General features: G+C 38.8%; 1 protein-coding gene across 2 annotated transcripts in view; it reads right to left on the reverse strand.

Moving 5' to 3' along the window:
• Nucleotides 1-17567, reverse strand: part of PITPNC1 (phosphatidylinositol transfer protein, cytoplasmic 1) — a 90434-nt gene that overhangs the window by 33672 nt on the left and 39195 nt on the right. For both annotated transcript variants that reach the window (XM_009287707.2, XM_009287708.2), the window contains exons 2-4: nt 15859-16007; nt 11818-11906; nt 11362-11369 (exon numbers count right to left, since the gene is read on the reverse strand). In XM_009287707.2, the coding sequence (XP_009285982.1) occupies nt 11362-11369; nt 11818-11906; nt 15859-16007 (246 nt within the window). The remainder of the gene's footprint in view (nt 1-11361; nt 11370-11817; nt 11907-15858; nt 16008-17567) is intronic.

The following is a 17567-nucleotide window of genomic DNA, read 5'->3' on the forward strand; positions in this document are numbered from 1 at the left end:
GATGTCTAAAAAACTCTGAAGGATACTAGTTCAGCATCTTTACTATTAGTTATCAAGTCTTTTCTTGCATTAACTGCCAGTGAAACCGAAGTGCCAGTTCCTTGTCTGATGCATCACTAATACCCTACGGCAAAGTGTCTTTGTAAAGACTATGACTATTTTGTGTGCGTTACATACGGATTATACAATGAGGACATTATGATGCCTCAGTGTTCACACTGCTGTTGGTCCAAGTTTGGACTTGACAAAATTTGGGGAGTTCTTCTAAGGGAGAGGCTGATGACTAAGAAAAGAGGTGATTTAGAAGGCAACAAAATTGAAATGAGAAACCAGCTCCTTTGAGACTGCAGAAAGTATATTCCTGATTCCACGGATATCACCAACAGGTCATTGTTCAATCTTCTTCTGATCGCAGGATATCTAGTATTCAATGAGCACATCTAGAATCAATCCTTGTTGAAAAAAACAGCGAGAGAATTTTGCCAGAATAAGGTTCTGGTGCCGTGGAAGGCTTCTGGTCAAACTGTCTTCCCATTAACATAATGAAATACTCTGATGTAACATGTTGGTGCTGCAGATGCCCAGACCGCCCGGGCTTCTCTTCAGATCCTATAAATGTTTTGCCTTTTATTAAAGATCTCTGTGGAGTAGCACATTTATGAGTTTCAATCCAATCTGAACTGCGACTAGCTCTCAGCTATGCAACTTGTTCATTGAGTGAATACGTGGGAGGGAAAAAAGTAAAAAAAAAAAAAAATCAGCAGTATGTGGCATGCAGGATGGGGCGAGTTCAGCGACAGAGCTGCTAGCTCCTATTACCCATATTTCGCAGGCAATTAAACGTTTCCTATGTATACATCTCAGGAAGTGCCAGCTGAAAATACACAATATTTATAAGCAGTCTGTCAGAACTGGGGGTCTTGTAACACAAATTAACGCCCCAAAAAATCCAGACACTCTCCCAACTGAGGTTTCACCACGTATCTCAGTATGTTGCTCCTATTCTGGCAGGCATCCAAAGGCATCTGCAAACAAAAGCCTTAGCAAACAGTGGGGCACTACAGGGAAAGAAGATGAAAAAAAAAGAAAAACCAAGGTTTGTCATAAGGTTCTAATTTGTATCTCCAAAATTAACCAAAAGGTGGAATGCACATCCTTGAACGATATTAATGTTAGCTGGAAGAAGAGATGAATAAAAGAGGCTGCTTAAAAGAATTCTATGATCAAATGTTCCTAGAGTAAGAAAAGTTATAGATGTGATGTTTGAAAAGATAGGGAATGACCCAGGAGACACGGGGGTGCCAGCACGTCCTAAAACAATGTTTGATGTTGCTCAGAGGATTTGTATTCAAACGGCATAAACCAACATTCTAGTTGTTCTGCGTGTTTGCAGAAGAACATGGAGGGTTGAAAAGTAAATTACTACTGGAGGTGGATTACGAAAAGCAGATTTTAAAAAAATTTATAACCTAATGACAGACATCATCTACTGCATAGTTTTTAGAGCATTTGGAAAATAACTACATTGGTGCTAGGGTGGTAAAAACACGGGTTATCGATCTCAAAAGTTTAGTATGTGGCAGCCTTGTATTTTACGAAGATGCGTAACTACCAGGGTCACAGTCCAGGCGTACAGAGCTCTTGCTGACAACAACCTAGACCTCTGCATATGGGCATCCCGTAGGAAGGCATCCTTGAGGAAATGAGAGGAGGCTGCCAATGAATATTTTGTTTTATCAGCAGTTACTAGTACTGCTCACTGAATGCAGTAACTGGTACTGCGCTACTGAGGGCTCAATGCTCAGGGTCTGAATAACAGCTTTTAGAAACATTCTCACTAAAAATGGTAGAGATTACGCCATACTATCTACGATACACTAATTGTTTAGAACAGTTATTAGGAAAACACAGTTTATTAGCATCGTGTCTGCATATTTATAGAATCATAGAATAGTTTGGGTTGGAAGGGACCTCTAAAGATCATCTAGTCCAACCCCCCTGCCATGGGCAGGGACATCTTCAACTAGATCAGGTTGCTCAGAGCCCCGTCCAACCTGACCTGGAATGTTTCCAGGGATGGGGCATCCACCACCTCTCTGGGCAACCTGGGCCAGTGTTTCACCACCTTCAGCATAAAAAATGTCTTCCTTATATCTAGTCTAAATCTACCCCCCTTTAGTTTAAAGCCATTCCCCCTTGTCCTGTCGCAACAGGCCCTGCTAAAAAGGTTGCCGCCATCTTTCTTATCAGCCCCCTTTAAGTACTGACAGGCTGCAATAAGGTCTCCCTGGAGCCTTCTCTTCTCCAGGCTGAACAACCCCAACTCTCTCAGCCCTTCTTCATAGGAGAGGTGTTCCATCCCCCTGATCAAGGGGGGATTTCAAGGTTACTGCTCTAGGCTATGTTTTACCTACATGTTAGCGTATGTTAAGTATCTACCCTCTTGATTTGAGGACCAAAATTTTAATTTCTTTGCTACACAATTAAATAAAATCAACACTCCCTAAATAAGATCTAGTAATTGATAAAACCAGAAAACAGAATGACATCAATGATCTATTACTAGTGGAAGGGTCATCAAGACTATAATGCTTGAGCAGATTGAGTATCTGGGTCAGAGCTTTGTGAGTTCGCAAACTTTTAAGTTATACAGTCTGAGTCTAGTGGTTTGTCGGAAACCTCGGTGGCTATGGAAATTGCTTTGACTATGCTGACCTTCATGGCTCTGGCCAGTGCAGTGTTCTCAGCTCTTTTAAGCAGCAGCAGCAGGATCCACCACAGCGCCTGGTGCTGCTTTCATGGTCCCATTGTCAGAAAACTCCATTGACAGAAGGAACTTCAGTATAGCATCTTTCATAGCCAATACAAAGCTAACACCCTTACCAAAACAGTTCCTCATCCCTGGTTCTGATCAAAGCACCTTTGCTTATGATCTAACTACAGAAATTCAGGAGTTGTTGGATTGAGTACATTTTTCAATACTCAAACACACTTTTCTTTGTTGCTTTTAGGTCACAGTTTCAGGTACAGTGGAGGATAAAAATGCAAAATATGAAAAACCTTTGTGCTGTTGATATGAAGCATGGCTACAGTTTCAGAGGAAATTTTGAATAAAGCCAAATTCCAGATTTCTGTTCTACCTTGCTATCAAAAAAAATCTACTATTTTCAACCACTGTCTAGAGTTTACCAGCAATGAGTCAGATCACGATACTTCAAAATGCAGCCATTTCATATATTGAACCTAAGGCTGCATTAGGCTGCCTGTAGCAGCTCAGCAAGCCACTGCTTGAATCTAGTTGTTCTTTCCTGTGACCCAGAATCTAAACTCTAATTAAAAAAAGAGATCTTCTAGTCTGGTATTTCAAAAAAGAAACATTAAGAAAAGACTAAGGATCTTCAGAGTATTATAGAAGAAGAATTGTAAGTGCCATTTACCTCAAGCCACCTCATTAGAGAGCAGAAAGTAATTTTCTGCACAAGGCTATCAAAAGTCAACCTCCCTGTGTATTCAGTACAAAGGCGAGGGCTATAACAATCTAATTTGAGATTATAAATGGTAACCTGAATTTACCCCAAATGAAAACTAAAATTCACCAAAAAGCACTCCATTGCAAATACATCTCTCGGAAACTCAACTGACTGGCAGCCACTGGTTTAGCAGCTGTGGGGGGTCTCACTGGCTTTCAGGAACACTTAGCAGGGTCCAAATTTTTGAACGTTTCACAGAATGTGTCTCATGATTCATCAGCTGCACTCTGACTAATTGGCAGAGGGCTCTGGCAGAACCAGAAAACTGTTTATGCATCGTTCAAAAGACTTTATTATTCATCATGCAAAAAGTTGTTGGTTTTTTCCCCCTTCTTAAGTGGCTGCGTATTTACTTAGCCGGGGATTAAAAGTGTTATGCAACAGTCAGAATCAAACTTGGGAGTGAATGGTAGGTAATAAATCTTTTAGTAGATTTTTTCTTTCCCCAAAGCACCACTCCCTTTCTGCTCGGCCTCCCCCAGGGCGTGTGTTCTTCCAACACAAACCTGGCAGCCGATCGATGCACTGAGCACACACAGGAATGCACGGGGCACTGTTCCCAATTTTCCATTTCGCTATCTCTACAGCTTGCAAGGTTCCTCTTTGAAAAAAAAAACTAGTGGCAAATTAAATGTAAAACGAAAAAAGACACAAAAACTACACAAAAGAACAAAAACTCCACAGAGTCCCAGTGTCTTCAATGATAAGGTTTCTTTGTGTAAAGCTCTCAAAGGAGGTGTCTCAGACTGTCCAGTATACCTCCTGATTTTTTTTTTAGATGTGTTATAAACTCCTGTTCTTCTTTGAAAAAAAAAACTAGTGGCAAATTGAATGTTTAACTTGAAATTAGACTTAAATTCTACAGAATAGGACAAAGTCTTCAGAGTCCCAGTGTCTTCAATGATAAGGTTTCTTTGTGTAAAGCTCTCAAAGGAGGTGTCTCAGACTGTCCAGTATACCTCCTGATTTTTTTTTTAGATGTGTTATAAACTCCTTAAAAATTTGTTATAATCTGGTACACCTGTGACACTCAAAAACAAATAAGGAGAATATTCTGGGGGTTTTGTTTGGTTTTTTTTAAACTTTCTATATTTGGCACCCCTTTTAGAAGAACCAGGAGAGGTTTAAAGCTCAAGAGAGTAACCAATGAAATAACCGGAGTCTGTAATAGTAATTACCACACATAAGCATGGGTATTTCCAGATTAAAATAAAGTGAAATGAAAGCAGCATACGGAAAACGCAAACCGCAGTTGCATTTTCAATTCACCACAGAAAACCTCTTGAAAAATGAAAGGCCTATTTTTAGCATGATGATTGATTAGTGTTGCCATAGCAATAAGCAACACTTACAAGAACAGGGTAGAACCTAAGTATGCCAAAACACTATGCCAAAGTCTTAAAGAGACAGTCAAACACAGATGGTGTTTTACAATCGTTTTATGGAGAGGACTGTAAAAATAACCTTTGCATGGTAATTACACCCAAGGTGGCTGCAGGAATTACTACAGCTGCCAGTAAATACGTTGGACAGAGGGTAACTGGGAAAGGTCTCCCTACCCTCTGTAACCTGCTTTGTATGGGTGAGTGCCATTTCATCAATACCGTTTCAGCTAGTTTCATTTTCCATTTGGTTTCTTTCTGCAGAATGTTCAAAGAACTGCTAGAAACCTCATCGTTGCACTTCACTCCTCCTGCTCCTTGTGAATATTAATCCACAATCCTTGGGAGTTATTTCTGTACAGTAAAAATTAATCCCACTTTTATTTTTTTAAGCAGCAGAAGCATATCCCCCTAAATCTTAACGTAAAAGCCTGGAGAGGCAGACATTTCATGTAAATGTTCTCTCCGATCTCCCACCGCTTTTCAGACTGACAATTTTTTTTAATATGGTCACATATACATTATTTTGGCAACACAGGTGGAACTGGATCCTTCACAGAGCAATCTCCATGGAGCCTAGAGCTAAAGAACACAGTAACTGCTACAATGAGGTAAGACTGGCCAAGCAAAATTAGATTTTTTTTTTTTTAGTAGGGTAACTTCTAGATACCACATCCTTTGAATTTTAAATTTTTGGGCGCTGTGTAGGTAGTGGGTAACAACAGCGTTTCTTTACTGAAGATCAAAAACCTGGAAAAGACAAATGGAGTCCCTACTTCTCATTAATAGGCAAAGGAAAAGCGGGGACTATGGAGTAGTGGAAGGTCCCCAGATTACTGAGGCAGGAGAGGATGCCCGGCACAGCAAGGGGCAAGGAGGGAAAACAGGCAGACACACACACACACACACACCAGTCCCGGAGCAACAGGGGGCATTTATAAACAAGAAGGATGGAAGGAATGGGAGGAGGGGTGTAACATGGGAGATTGCCAATGCCTCCAGACAATAGCAAGGACAGAACAGAGAGATCTGGATGCGGGAGAAAAATCAAAATCACACATGGGTATGGATAAACAAGATGATGTCTCTACAGTTTATATGCAAGAAGATACGTGAAGATAATATAGTCATGTCTCTACAGCATACTTCAAGTTACAGTATTTCCCTCAGCTATTTACAGAAAGAATAAAGATAGTTTCTTTAATTGAATATTCAAAGTTTTTTGGAAAATGGCCACCACGTTATTGACTACCTTCAGAACACTCCAGACAGCACTGCGTGTGAGCACCCAGAGCTGCCATGTGATACAGGTTACTTACTACACAAACTAGCACCAGTCAGGAAGACAAAGTTGGAAGAGAATAGACGGAAAGGGCTGGGCAGGGTGATGGCAGAACTTGGAAGACGTGACTCAATGAGAGGGAGGAGAATTTGGAAAGCGAGATAAGCACAGGAAGGTGGCAAAGAGCAGAAAAAGCGCTGTTGAGCGGAAAGAGTAGGAACAATGCAAAAAAAGGGCTTGAAAATAAGCAAGGGAGTTAAACTCTCATAAACAAGCTCAGGAAGAAAACCACTATTTGTTTGTATTACATACAATAACTTGAAGATGAAACAGTCAACTAACAAGTTGCCTCCAACCACTACGAAACTCAGTGCTTATCTCTGGTTTTTGCCTTCCCTTAGGACCTCCTTCTCTGATACATGGGAACAGTAACCTGTTTATTGAGGAAGAACAGAAGTAAGAAGCAGCATGCCCAAGCGAAAATGACAGTCCCATGAATCAGAGAGGGGTTTGGATTGCTTTACATAAGCCAGTGGTGGAAAAAGGGAATTCTCCCAAGCAGTTTGATTTACTCTGTTTCAATGGGATTAAGCTATTAAATGAGAATACAGGTTTGCAAGCTTTCTGAAAATATATTATTTGTTTCTCATAAATACTACAGAGGTCCTTCCTTTTGCTAGAATCTCTAAAGGAACCAAATCTGTGTTTTATTAGAGAGACGGCACCAGTTAGCCTGTCTTCTAAGTTGGGGGTGACAGGGGAGGAATTTTGGTTGTAACTTTGTATTAGGCTCTAATCCTGCAATACAGATTCTGTTGCATTTTTGATGCAGACCCTTCATATACTCAAGATGGAGAAAAGTTGCGCACTGAAGACTGATGGGTTACATTCAATTTTCAAGCACTGGTAATCAGATAAAGAGAACACAGGAAAAAAACTCTACAGATTCCTTGCGATGTTTATCTGAAACAACTTGTTTTCCTTCCCAAGTCATCTGATTATAAAAATAACAATTACAAAAACATTCCTTCCAGATAATTTACTTCATGGGCAAACTGGCAGCTAACTAAGTGAAGCACATAACATGCCTGTTCTCAAAAGTAATCAGAAACCAGCAGGTCAATAATGGAACATTTAGCAACTATGAGGCCTTGACACATACCAGACGAAATAATTTTATTTGCCTCAGTCATTTGCTGTAGAAGAATTAGCGTCATTGTGATATATCAAAGGAATCGTCATCTCCTGCTTTCTGTTCCATAACTGTTTTTCATAAATATTCTGAATTTATATCCTATTCCTAAGTTAATTTGAGACACTGGCAGGTTGAAAGAATGCTCTTCCTCCTTGCAGAGAGTAAAACATGCTATTTCTAATCTTTATTTTGCTTTATATACTTATAATTGTGAAACTAACAATTGGCCATAGATTATGCATAAAAAAAATTATCCATCTGTTTTTAAATTTCAGCCCCAGAATTGAAATATTGTTAACTACACTGGAGCTGTTCAGATCAGAGAGCAAAACTATTTGAAATTATCCCTGGTAGACACCTGAACTGCACCTTCAAAGTCAGAAGAGTTTGCTTAACTTCTGTTTGTATTTTTCCTAACCTCTTTGTACTCCAACTTGAGAGCTAAACTTTGTTAGGCTCATTTTCAGTGTACTTTGATCACAGGAGTTTTTTGTACCACGGTTGAGTCACCGTATGTTCGTGATGTGATTATTTGTTTGCTTGAGGCTCCTCTCTTCTTGTCCAGAATCTCAACTGTCACTTGAACAGGTCAAATGGATATTTGCTCTGTGCTGCTTATTGTCTAACACTATCCTGCTGCATGTAAAGAAACTTAGTTCTATGCAATCCTTTTTCATTTGGTTTGCAATAGAGACAGGTTTGCTTCTAGTTAATTATTTCTAATCTAGCTGGACAACCTCAGAAAGAAAAATAAGAAAGCCTCCTGAGAGTTCAGTCATTCTTGTCCACATATCTAAGAATAGCATAAATATTTCACACTAAAGAGACATATTTGCAAATGCTGTGATAAGCTGGCACATAAGGGTTTGTTGAGAGCTGCAAGGCATCTTTCCTCCATCCTCCAAGCGAAAAAGGTTCCAGCCTGTGACTAGCAAAGGAATTCTTTCTAAAAGCCAGCAGCTAGCAACACCCATTCCCCAATACCAAGTTTAGCTTGACAGGTGGCACTCACCAGTACCCAAGTCCTGTAATTGCTCATAGAGCAGAGTCCCTGCGAGTTACTTCTGTAAGGCTCCTGTTCAGCTGTATCCCCAATACAGTATCCCAAATTTATGAGCTTAGCATCAACCTAATCACAATATTAAATGAACTTATAAATGTATCTTGTCAGGTTTCTACTACAAGATCAAAACCAAAGCAACTCCTGTTCTAAGTTTAAGAGACTTTCCCACCTACAGTTCTTAAGTAATGCCCCAGCCACTAAAACAAGGGTTTGGACTTTATAGGAGTATCTTATTCTCTAAGTAGTACCCCCAAATCTGGACGACTTCCTTTGGCTTCAGCTTCGAAAGTACTTCTTCTACTTCCTCCTGCCTCTCAATGGCAGCAGGAAGCTCGCTAGGATTAGCTCAAGCTTTGATACAGCATTTCTTGGGACATTACCCGTGTCTCGTCTTCCTGGCAGGAAGTCTTTTGTATTGCAGTTTTAATGAGGCCCTCCTCCACAAACAGCGTAGCATACATTTTAAAATGCTCTCCTGACATTACAGTATTGCACATATTACACACCACGAAAGCACCACTTGTGCAATAGTTCTGTTAAGCTCATTATCTTAAGTGTGTCATTTGCTTTACATATTATTAATATGGTTGTCAAGACTTGGTAGTAGACCAAGCAGTCAGCTCCTGCTGTTTGCTGTCAAATTTAGGGGTTTGCTGTGTAACAAATACCATTCCTTAAAGCAGATGCCATCATAACTGAACCCAGATTATAGAGTACTAACATCATGACACTCTGATTTCCATTCCTGTTTTCATGCATCCGATCACTCTTGGCTTTTTATACTACCATTGCAGAGAACAATATTCTGGAAATTATTTTCAATGCCTGCTGAGCTTTTTTTCTTAGATGTCCTAATTTCAGGTCCTTAAGAAGGTTGTATTTATGAAATCCATAATATTTCACAGGAAAACCAGATTGATGAAATTATTCTGCATTGAATCTCTGAATGCTAGTGTATGTGCTTGAATGCAATTTCTCAACAGCCTTCATATTTTACAGCTGAAAAACCTTAAGACTGTTTAATTGTTAGGATGTCCCACAGACCCTTTAGAGGGAATTTACTATCTTTAAGAAAAGGGTTTTCAAGCTATCTTACATATTTTGGGCAGTGTCTGTGGGTTTATTCTTTCTTTCAGAATTCTCTAATGAATATAGAAGATCAAAATTTAGAGAAATATTCCAGACAAGGATAGGAATTATTCCCAGTGGCATATTTTTATTCTAGATTCAAGAGTTTGAGGCAAAGGCACTTTTTCTATTTCCCTTGAAGATAATTTCATAGTCTATCAGCTCCATTAAAACATATTTTAGATTTCTGTCTGAAGTCCAGTTTCCTTAATCTCATCCCAATGTTTCTAGTTCTGTTTCCTTGCACCATGGTGAGTAATTAGTCCCCAACTCCCACAGGCAGTTATACTGTCACTTAGTGACTGTTTTGCCTATGTCCTACATCTGTAGACCCATTTAGTTTTTCTTTACAAACCTCTTCAACCCTGCAATCATTTTTGCTGATGCTCTTGAGCATCTCTTTAGCTGTATAGCTTCACCGAAACGTGTTCCAGGTGTTGTCTCATCAGATTAGATAAAGATCACCTCCTGATTCAAATTCCGTGAGTACAGCATTGCTGTTTGGTTTTGATAGTGTATTGCATTTCAAATTCAGACATATATTTCTGCCTGCTACCACCCCTTTAATCATTCCTACCTGTCTCTTTCAGTTAAAGAAAAAAAAAAAAGTCCTATTAAAGAATTCCAAGTGACTTTCAGTTGAAGAAAAAAAATATACAGAGTGTAAGTAACAGACATCAATGCAACATAGCACGTCATCTTCCCAGCCTAAGATTAAACCTGCTCTCAAAGGGTAAACCCTTAACTAATGTAAACTGTGATAGGCCCCACTGAAGATATCTTCTGACAAAAATAGCTGAGAATCTGTCCCCTCATTACTACTGCCCATTATAGGATATTTGGGTTTCCTCCGACAATCAAATGAATTTTAAACATGAAACAAAGCAGAATATGTAATAAGTATCTACAATACATATTCAAAAGCTCCGTCTGGTACTTTGGATTTTCAAACCTGGTCATCAAAGTTTCAACTCTAAGTCTCCAGCTTTCAGATCTGAGCCTTTAAATCCCTTTATTTTTTCTCTTTCACATTTATCACATTAATCTTTTTTCCTCTCCGTATTCTTTACTGGTTTTGAAAAAACTGCACAAACATTTTGAGCACTGCAGAGTTAAGAAAAACAAGTGGATTATGTTTCATCTACAGTCAGAAGTTCAAACTAAATCAAGGCCGGAGTTTCCGAAAGGTCCCTTTACCTGGAACTTCCTCACCATCTCCTCCTCATCTCCCAAAGGCTGCGGAAAACTTACTGTGTATTATTGAGGCCAGCACATTTAAAACAATTTTTCTCATGATTTATGTGCTATATTTTGCTTTAGCTCTGCTAGAGGGAATAGCTGATTTTTCTGGGCACCGTGCCCAGATGATGTTTAATTTTGTCTACAGATTGTACAGTTTCCCAGATACTATACCAGAGATGAGCATTTTATAAGTTAATAAAACAATAAATAAAATAAAATCTGTTCTCATGTCTCCACGTAATAACTGGAACCTTAAAAGCCTTGCCCTGTTTTATAGAAGCTTCTCTTTGTTACAGTCAGTGACTAAAAATATATCAAATTATTTTGAAGTGATAAAAAATAAAGGTAAATAATTTATAGGATCTCCACAGAAACACTTCAAATTTAACCTTAAATTTCTTAAACAAATAGCTAAAATAAAGTTCCACTGTTGAATGCATTATGTATTAGTTATATTAATAAGGAATCAGTTTGGATTCCGCTACTATATTTCACATAATTATTCTATTTTTAGAATAAAAAGAGGAAGAAAAACTTACTGTGTATTCTGATTTCCAATTGTCCATTTGTAAAAAAAAGAATGATGAGGGAAAAGAAAAAAAAAAGAAATGTGAAATAAAACAATGATGTAAGATCCTTACAGTAAACATACATTAATAATAAAAAGAAATTGTGTCAGATAATCTGCTGATTTATATTTGACTAACGTCTATGGAACAATAAAGGGTACAAGTCAGCACAGAATCTAAGTGCCTGACGTTTTCTTTGCAAGGAAGAAACTGCATAGATACAACACTCCAGTTTTTACCTATCCATAGTCTATAATCTTTATTTCCTGATATCAGTCAATGTAAGATGGAAAAATATATGCAGTTCAACAGGAGTTGTTAAAGTAACTTGGCATCTGTGGCTCAATATGTAACTTGGAGCTTCTGAAGATAAGCTAAACTATCCAAAAAGTACAAGTCAGTAATCGTTTCTGCTTTATTCCTTACCTGTGATTGTATAAGGATAATAATTCCAAGCCTTCTCTGTAACATAAAATATTTTGGGAACAACTGCTCTAGCCCAGCTAGGCAGTTTGCTGGAAATAAAAAGAAAATATAAAATTAGAATAAGTTATGACTTATGAGTATGGAAGTATCTTCTTTTCTACAAAACGTGCTCGGACTTTGACAGGTATTTCACAGGATACAGCAATACCTAGACTTCACAACGGTGTTTTCATCTCATGACTATGCATTCTGTCTCAGCTTTCTCCACAAGCATATATGAAACCAAGTCTGTTCGCTCCCCTCTCAAAGTGAACAATACGGTGCCACCGTAATAACCTCTGATCAGATTTAAATTGATGTTGCAGATTTCAAGAATTTACGGCCTCAAACCTTTGGTCACGGATGAACTCAGCAGGTTAGACCATGCAAGGTGCATCTGTGTCACAGTGTTCTTAACCACAGGGAGGCACTCTCTAACAAGAGGTCACGAGTAAAGATGTGCTTTCAGTCCACTTTGATCCCAATCCCATTATTTCTTCTTAGAGACTATTTCTTCTTCCTCCATGTTCTCTGCCGGCACACAAACCCTTACGTTCAACTCACCTAGTGCGCAGTTTTTCCCACGCTACCAACACCAACTCTCGAGTAGGAAGCTTTTATATTAAAATTAACAAATCACTCAAAACACCTCTGTGAGGCTGGTGGGTAGCATTAGTCCCATTTTGCTGGTGGGAAAAGTAAATCACAAAAGTGAAGAGAATTAATGGAACTGGTGTCATAGCTCAGAGCTCAATCTGTCGAGAGAACTTACCAATGCGGTGGTACAACAGCAGTAGAGTAAGAAATGAAAGATGTGGATACAGCACATGGAAAGATCGCTAGAGGGTAATTAAATAATACTATGGAAGAGTGGGAGCATTTTCTTTACCATGGATCTTGGTCCTCTCATTTCCAGAACTCTGGTCATTCAGGGTACCAAAGAAGTGACAAACAAACATACATTTTAAAGAGAAGGCAAGTTCATGAGAATTCATCTTTCAACCCTTTCTTAATGACACCAATTATAATCACGGAAGCCGCCAGTAACGAAGATGCAGTACTAGTCACTCAAAGGGAGGCAGACCTTTGGAGACCACAAATATCACTCTACTTCAGAGACTCAGTTAAAATTGTGTTAGTCTGGCGATGTGTCAAGCAGATCACCCAGCCTAAGACTGGATCTTTACTGAACTAAAGTAGATGCTTTCAAACCTCAGTTTTCCAAGTGTAAATGTTTGCAACAGTTATGTTTAGATAACTGGGTGCAGAAAGTAAATTAACTTTCCATATTTGTAAATTTCTGAGGAAAATTCAGAGTTTGGATCATTAAGGTTTATTTAACTATGATCTAGCTACACATAAATATTGTATTTGTCCAGAGGCAGAATGCAGATGTTAGTACATTATCTAAAGATTCAAAGTCAAGTGCACTGACTTTTGCTCTTTGATGACATTGCTCAAAACCAGATTCTTTTCTTTACTTAAACCTTTCTTGTGTAGTCTTTTAGGCAGCATTTTACATACTGCATAATAGACTTCACTGTAGCAGATCTTGTTTTGTCAGCCTCTGTCAGTGTCTTTTTATGACTACCTCTCTGCTCCCACCCTTACCCCTGCTAAATTTTACTCTGATGCCTAAAAAATAAATACCAGAGGATGCAGACTTTCAGCTTCTGAAAACAATGCTCCAGCAGGAGAGAAGCAGCAGTAAACAAGTCTGAATATAACTAAGGCTTACACTGACACTAGAAAATTTTGCTAGTAATGTATTTGTTAACATACAGCTGCTCATTTTGCACATTTTTTGTTATTGTTGTTTTCAGCATATTTGCCTGTCTACTTATCTTTGCCGGTACAGCACATGTCCAAAACAAATAGTAATTTTATGAGCATAAACACACATTATACTCAGAGTTTCCAGCAAGTTATGGTCATTGACACACATGAATTGCTCCAAGGGTCCATTCAGAGAAAGAAAATCCAATATTTCTATTTTAGCAGCACAGGTATCTGTGCATCACATTCTCTTTTTTTTTTTTTAAATTTCTTCCTTCCACAGATGAAGTTCAGCCTTTCAGCACATAGGGAGGAAGTGTTTCTTAAAGGCATTCCAGCTGAAACCATTGGTAAGCAAGAAGATCCTCTGCAAGAATTAAAGTTTTATCAGGCAAGAAAAGATAAATGAAAATAATGCACAAATCTTTCCAAGAAACCATCACTGAATATATAAGCTCAATTTTCTTCAGGAGAGATCAGTCCAGAGCAAAATAAAGTGAAGCAAAGCTAGCAAGTTTATTAGGGCGGTGGACCCTGGAAGACGAGAAGATGAGGGAGAGAACTGTGCTGGTCTAAGGAGTCCTGTTCCTCAAGGCAGGCAGGCAGAGGAAAAGTTTTCAGCACATCTTGAATGGCAGCATGTCTCCTTGGGTGAAGTCTTCCAGAGAGATCCTGGCCTCCCAGCAAAATCCATAGTTGCCAGAAAACCTGCTGATCCTTTCCACAAAACTTCAATAGTACTGCAATATCTGGTGGTATTGTGACACCAAAACCAGATTCAAATAGCAAATCTGGTGATGATTATCAAGGAGTATTCATAATTATCATTAAACTCAGTGAGCCTGACTTCAAACATCCACCATAGCTTTAGGTAAACTTCCCAAGTCGTTGTAGGCACACAGATACCCTTTGTCAATGTTGGTACCCGTCTTTGGGTAGGAGATCCTTCGTTCCATTGCCTGCACTACAAGAAACTACATGCTTCCCAAGAATGCCTTGTACGTGCTTTCTAGGACACAGTCCTTGCGATTATTCTGAATTACCCTAAAGTGGTAATTCTGAATATGCTCTTCAGTGCTTAAAGCCTTATCTCTTTTTAACATGAAGGAAAGAAATATCCAGAAACATTAAAAAACCCCCACAACTTCTGGGAGCTCTACAATAGAAACACATTTATTGATTTTTCCCAAGTACTGTATCTAGCCTGCGAGAGAACAGAGTTACTATCACAATAATATTAAATGTTGGCAAGACATATATTATTGGACTCGTGTGTGTGTGCGCAACATTACTGGCGATTCAATTTAGCCTGAGTTAAGGTTAGATATGTCAGGATTGCAGTGGAGGAGTAACTTGCAATGTAGAAGCAATAGCTATAGTGTTTCTATGCCCACTATGAAATGCTGCAGAGCATAAGTTTAAAAAAATGAAACAGGCAGGCACAGGGGAATAGAAGAACTTCAGAAAAGCAGTGATATTCAATTAGATCAGCAGTAGTAAAAACAGGAACAGATTGAGCAATATATTTCATAGGACACAAATATATATATATTTAAACATCTCTGGCCTTTGAGTCTCAGGCTGAGGCATTGATCCTCAGCAGTATAATTGCACCATAGGAAGAGACATGTATTTCACTTTAAGAAATGATGGAACTTCGGGGAAACAAAAGCAATTTTTCCATCATGTCTTTAAGCCTATTATTTTGGTGCAGAAGGTCATCAGTGTACAAGCCTCCTGGTCATTCACAATGTCAATTAACTTTGCTGAGGCAAATCTCTTGCCACCAAAAATGGGATACTGGCTTTGTGACATTATTATGAGGTGAGAAACCCTTAAATCATTTTAGTGGTTTGGTTTTGGGTTTTTTGGGGGGTGGGGTGTTTGTTGGTTTTGGGTTTTAGTTTTTTGGTTCCCCCCCCCCCAGTTTTGGAAAACAGAATGACAAACAGTTAAGTGTAAAAGAAAACAAAAGTTCTGATTTTCAGTACATCCTTAACTTCAAGTTATAATTCTTTCTCTTAGAAAAGATACTCTAGAAGAAATGACAACTAATCCCTCTATTTCAAGCCACTGATCTATCTCACCTTCCTTCTTCTTGCGGAAGCGGCATGTATTCACGGGAACACGTTCTACTTGAAACAGGAAGGCTATTGCCTGGAAGGGATCTTCCTTGCAAATTTTTATTACAGCCCATGCTGAGAGAAACAGTTTTATTGCACTTGCCTGTTGAGATAGACGCGTTTTTCTGTTAGCTGACCATTGCCATGGTTTGGGTCTTCATAGGGTTCATTCTGCACCACTTCCACACCTTCACCTCGGTCACTCTGCTCATGGCTATGCTTGCTTATCATGTACAGCTGTCCAATTCTGTACTGCAAAGCAAAATCAAGAACAATGTATTAGCTTTATGCAATACACGTGTATTCAAAAGCCAATGTCATACAATGATATAGCGGTATGTGCAAATAAAAGGTAGTTCAAGGGTGTAAAACAGTATTTTGCAGCTTCATTTAGACCTATGAGTCGGGGTCCTCCCATTATCTTATTAAGTCCAGGGCATCACTTGCGGAAAAAATAATAAAAACTGTGTGTATACAGATGTAAAGAATCAGGCCAGTCCTTTATCTTTAGACCGTATTTGTAAGTATGTAAGTTAAGCACAAACAAACAACTGACCTACTGCTCCCACATGCTGACATGCAAGGGGATTTTAAACAGCAGGTGAGCTCTAAAAATTCTGTGGGACACAGGATTCTCCTGTCATGCCAACACGATGCCAAATAACGAAGCCCTGCAAAAAGACTCAGAACTATTGCTGATTCACAGAAACAGGAGTGCCAGCTCTTAAGAAAACACCCATGTAGACTCTAAGTCCTTTGAAAAAGAAGTTTGAGACAAATGATTTGGCAATATTATTAAAATGAATTTAAGCAGTTAAATGATCCTTTTCCTATAGACTCTCGAGTTGCTTAGGAAGCCAAAGCCCAGAAGGGTTGACCCAACATTGCTATCACAGAAAAATAAATTGTTGTACTGGCAATTGATTTTTTTCTCAATATGTCTGCATCTGCACCAGGGCTTTTGCCTCCAGAGAAATATAACAAAATCTACATCCTTGAACCTCCATTAGCAAAGATTTGAGAGTAAAATTGTACTTTCCCATACATCTTTCTGGTCTGAGATTTTATTCTCACTTAAGTCCTTTCCACATTCTTCAACATACGATGGTTCTTACAACAAACTGTCTTTGGACCTATCCAGTTTTCTCCATTTGGATCCCTCTCTCCCCCGAAGTAATTTATTTAGGCATATACATGCTAGTCACTTCAATCACATCAATCACTTCAAATACAAAGAACAACCTGTTAATTTAGAGAATGGCTGAGCTACTACACAAGCTGCCAAGTACTAGCTCAGCATAAGCAAACAAAAGCATAGTGACAGTCTGACCTCAGAAAACTCTATGAGATTCTTGTGGTTATTACATATTATAAACAGCAATCCTATCACAGACTTTAAAAAGCCCAAAAAGCCCAAATCAAAAGAGCAATTAGCTGGGGGAAAAAACCCAAACCATCACAGACCTTATTAATGACTGCCATCAAGACAGTCCTACTAAACAAAACGATAAGGAGTAGGATCACAGAGGGCTCCCTACAGAAGTTCTTTAAATTCCACATAACCCCATCTCATTCCCCTGCAGCAGGCAGGCCTCAAGGAGGTAAGAAATTTAGAACTTGCATCTTGCAGGATCATTCGCTTAGGGGACAGGGATTTCCCTTCTAGCGCTGAATGGACACCTCCTACTTCCTTGCCAGCCACACACTACAACAGTGAAGCAAATGATTTGCATCAGAAAAGTGCCTTTCAGCTGATAATTCCAAAGTACTAAAAATGCCTCAAGTTTATAAAAAGGTTCTTTAAGGGCAGAA

The sequence above is a fragment of the Aptenodytes forsteri genome, unplaced genomic scaffold, assembly GCF_000699145.1.
Source record: "Aptenodytes forsteri isolate BGI_AS27 unplaced genomic scaffold, ASM69914v1 Scaffold153, whole genome shotgun sequence".
Classification (NCBI taxonomy): domain Eukaryota; kingdom Metazoa; phylum Chordata; class Aves; order Sphenisciformes; family Spheniscidae; genus Aptenodytes; species Aptenodytes forsteri.